The sequence below is a fragment of the Sinocyclocheilus rhinocerous genome, unplaced genomic scaffold (assembly GCF_001515625.1).
Source record: "Sinocyclocheilus rhinocerous isolate Xijiao unplaced genomic scaffold, SAMN03320098_v1.1 C35737629, whole genome shotgun sequence".
NCBI classification, from domain to species: Eukaryota; Metazoa; Chordata; class Actinopteri; order Cypriniformes; family Cyprinidae; genus Sinocyclocheilus; species Sinocyclocheilus rhinocerous.
In genome coordinates, this window is record NW_015761778.1 from 1 (window position 1) to 607 (window position 607).

Below are 607 nucleotides of genomic sequence, written 5' to 3' on the forward strand. Positions count from 1 at the left end.
AAAATATCTTCATGTTCCAAGTCATTCAGGTTTGCAATGATGAATAAAAGATAGAATTTTGAGTTAACTATCCTAATCTACTTAGGTAGTCCACAGCACTGACCTTTTTCTGGCTTGTTGCATAGATCCCATCAAGGTCCAGAATCATGTCAACATCACAGCCCAGTTTGCCAAAGCTGTTGACAGAGGAGCCAAAAGGCCTGATAATGCATTCTGGGAAATATGCTCCAGCTATGTCTCGAAGCAGAGAACAAACAAGGAAGCGCAGACTGATGTTCTCTTCTGTGAGCTGCAAGGTCTCTGTCAGACACTGCAGTTGTTCATCTATCTGTAGAAGAAACGTGAAGAGAAGATACATATTTGAAGCTCCAACCAGCAGACATAAAAAGGAACTGCTAAACGCATCTCCCATTCCAATTTTTATCCTTTTCCATTAGCCACATCATATGTCTTTGTTTAAAAAAAATGAACATATCACCCAGAGAGGACTTACACTGTCCTTTTCCGAGAGCAGCTGAGTGATTTCATTGATGGATGGAGGGGACTGCTCCTTGAACTTGATCATGGGATGATTGCTCGACTGACTGCCTGGCCATTTTAATGACAG

At 41.7% G+C, this 607-nt stretch overlaps 1 protein-coding gene across 1 annotated transcript; it reads right to left on the bottom strand.

Moving 5' to 3' along the window:
• Positions 1-81: 81 nt before the first annotated feature.
• LOC107735072 (poly(A) RNA polymerase, mitochondrial-like) lies at positions 82-599 on the bottom strand (the record flags this gene model as incomplete). The annotated part of the gene is made up of 2 exons (XM_016546880.1): positions 494-599; positions 82-328 (listed from the first exon to the last, which is right to left on the bottom strand). Coding segments are annotated over exons 1-2 (319 nt in total), but the record flags the coding sequence as incomplete, so codon positions are not given.
• Between the last annotated feature and the right edge of the window lie 8 nt (positions 600-607).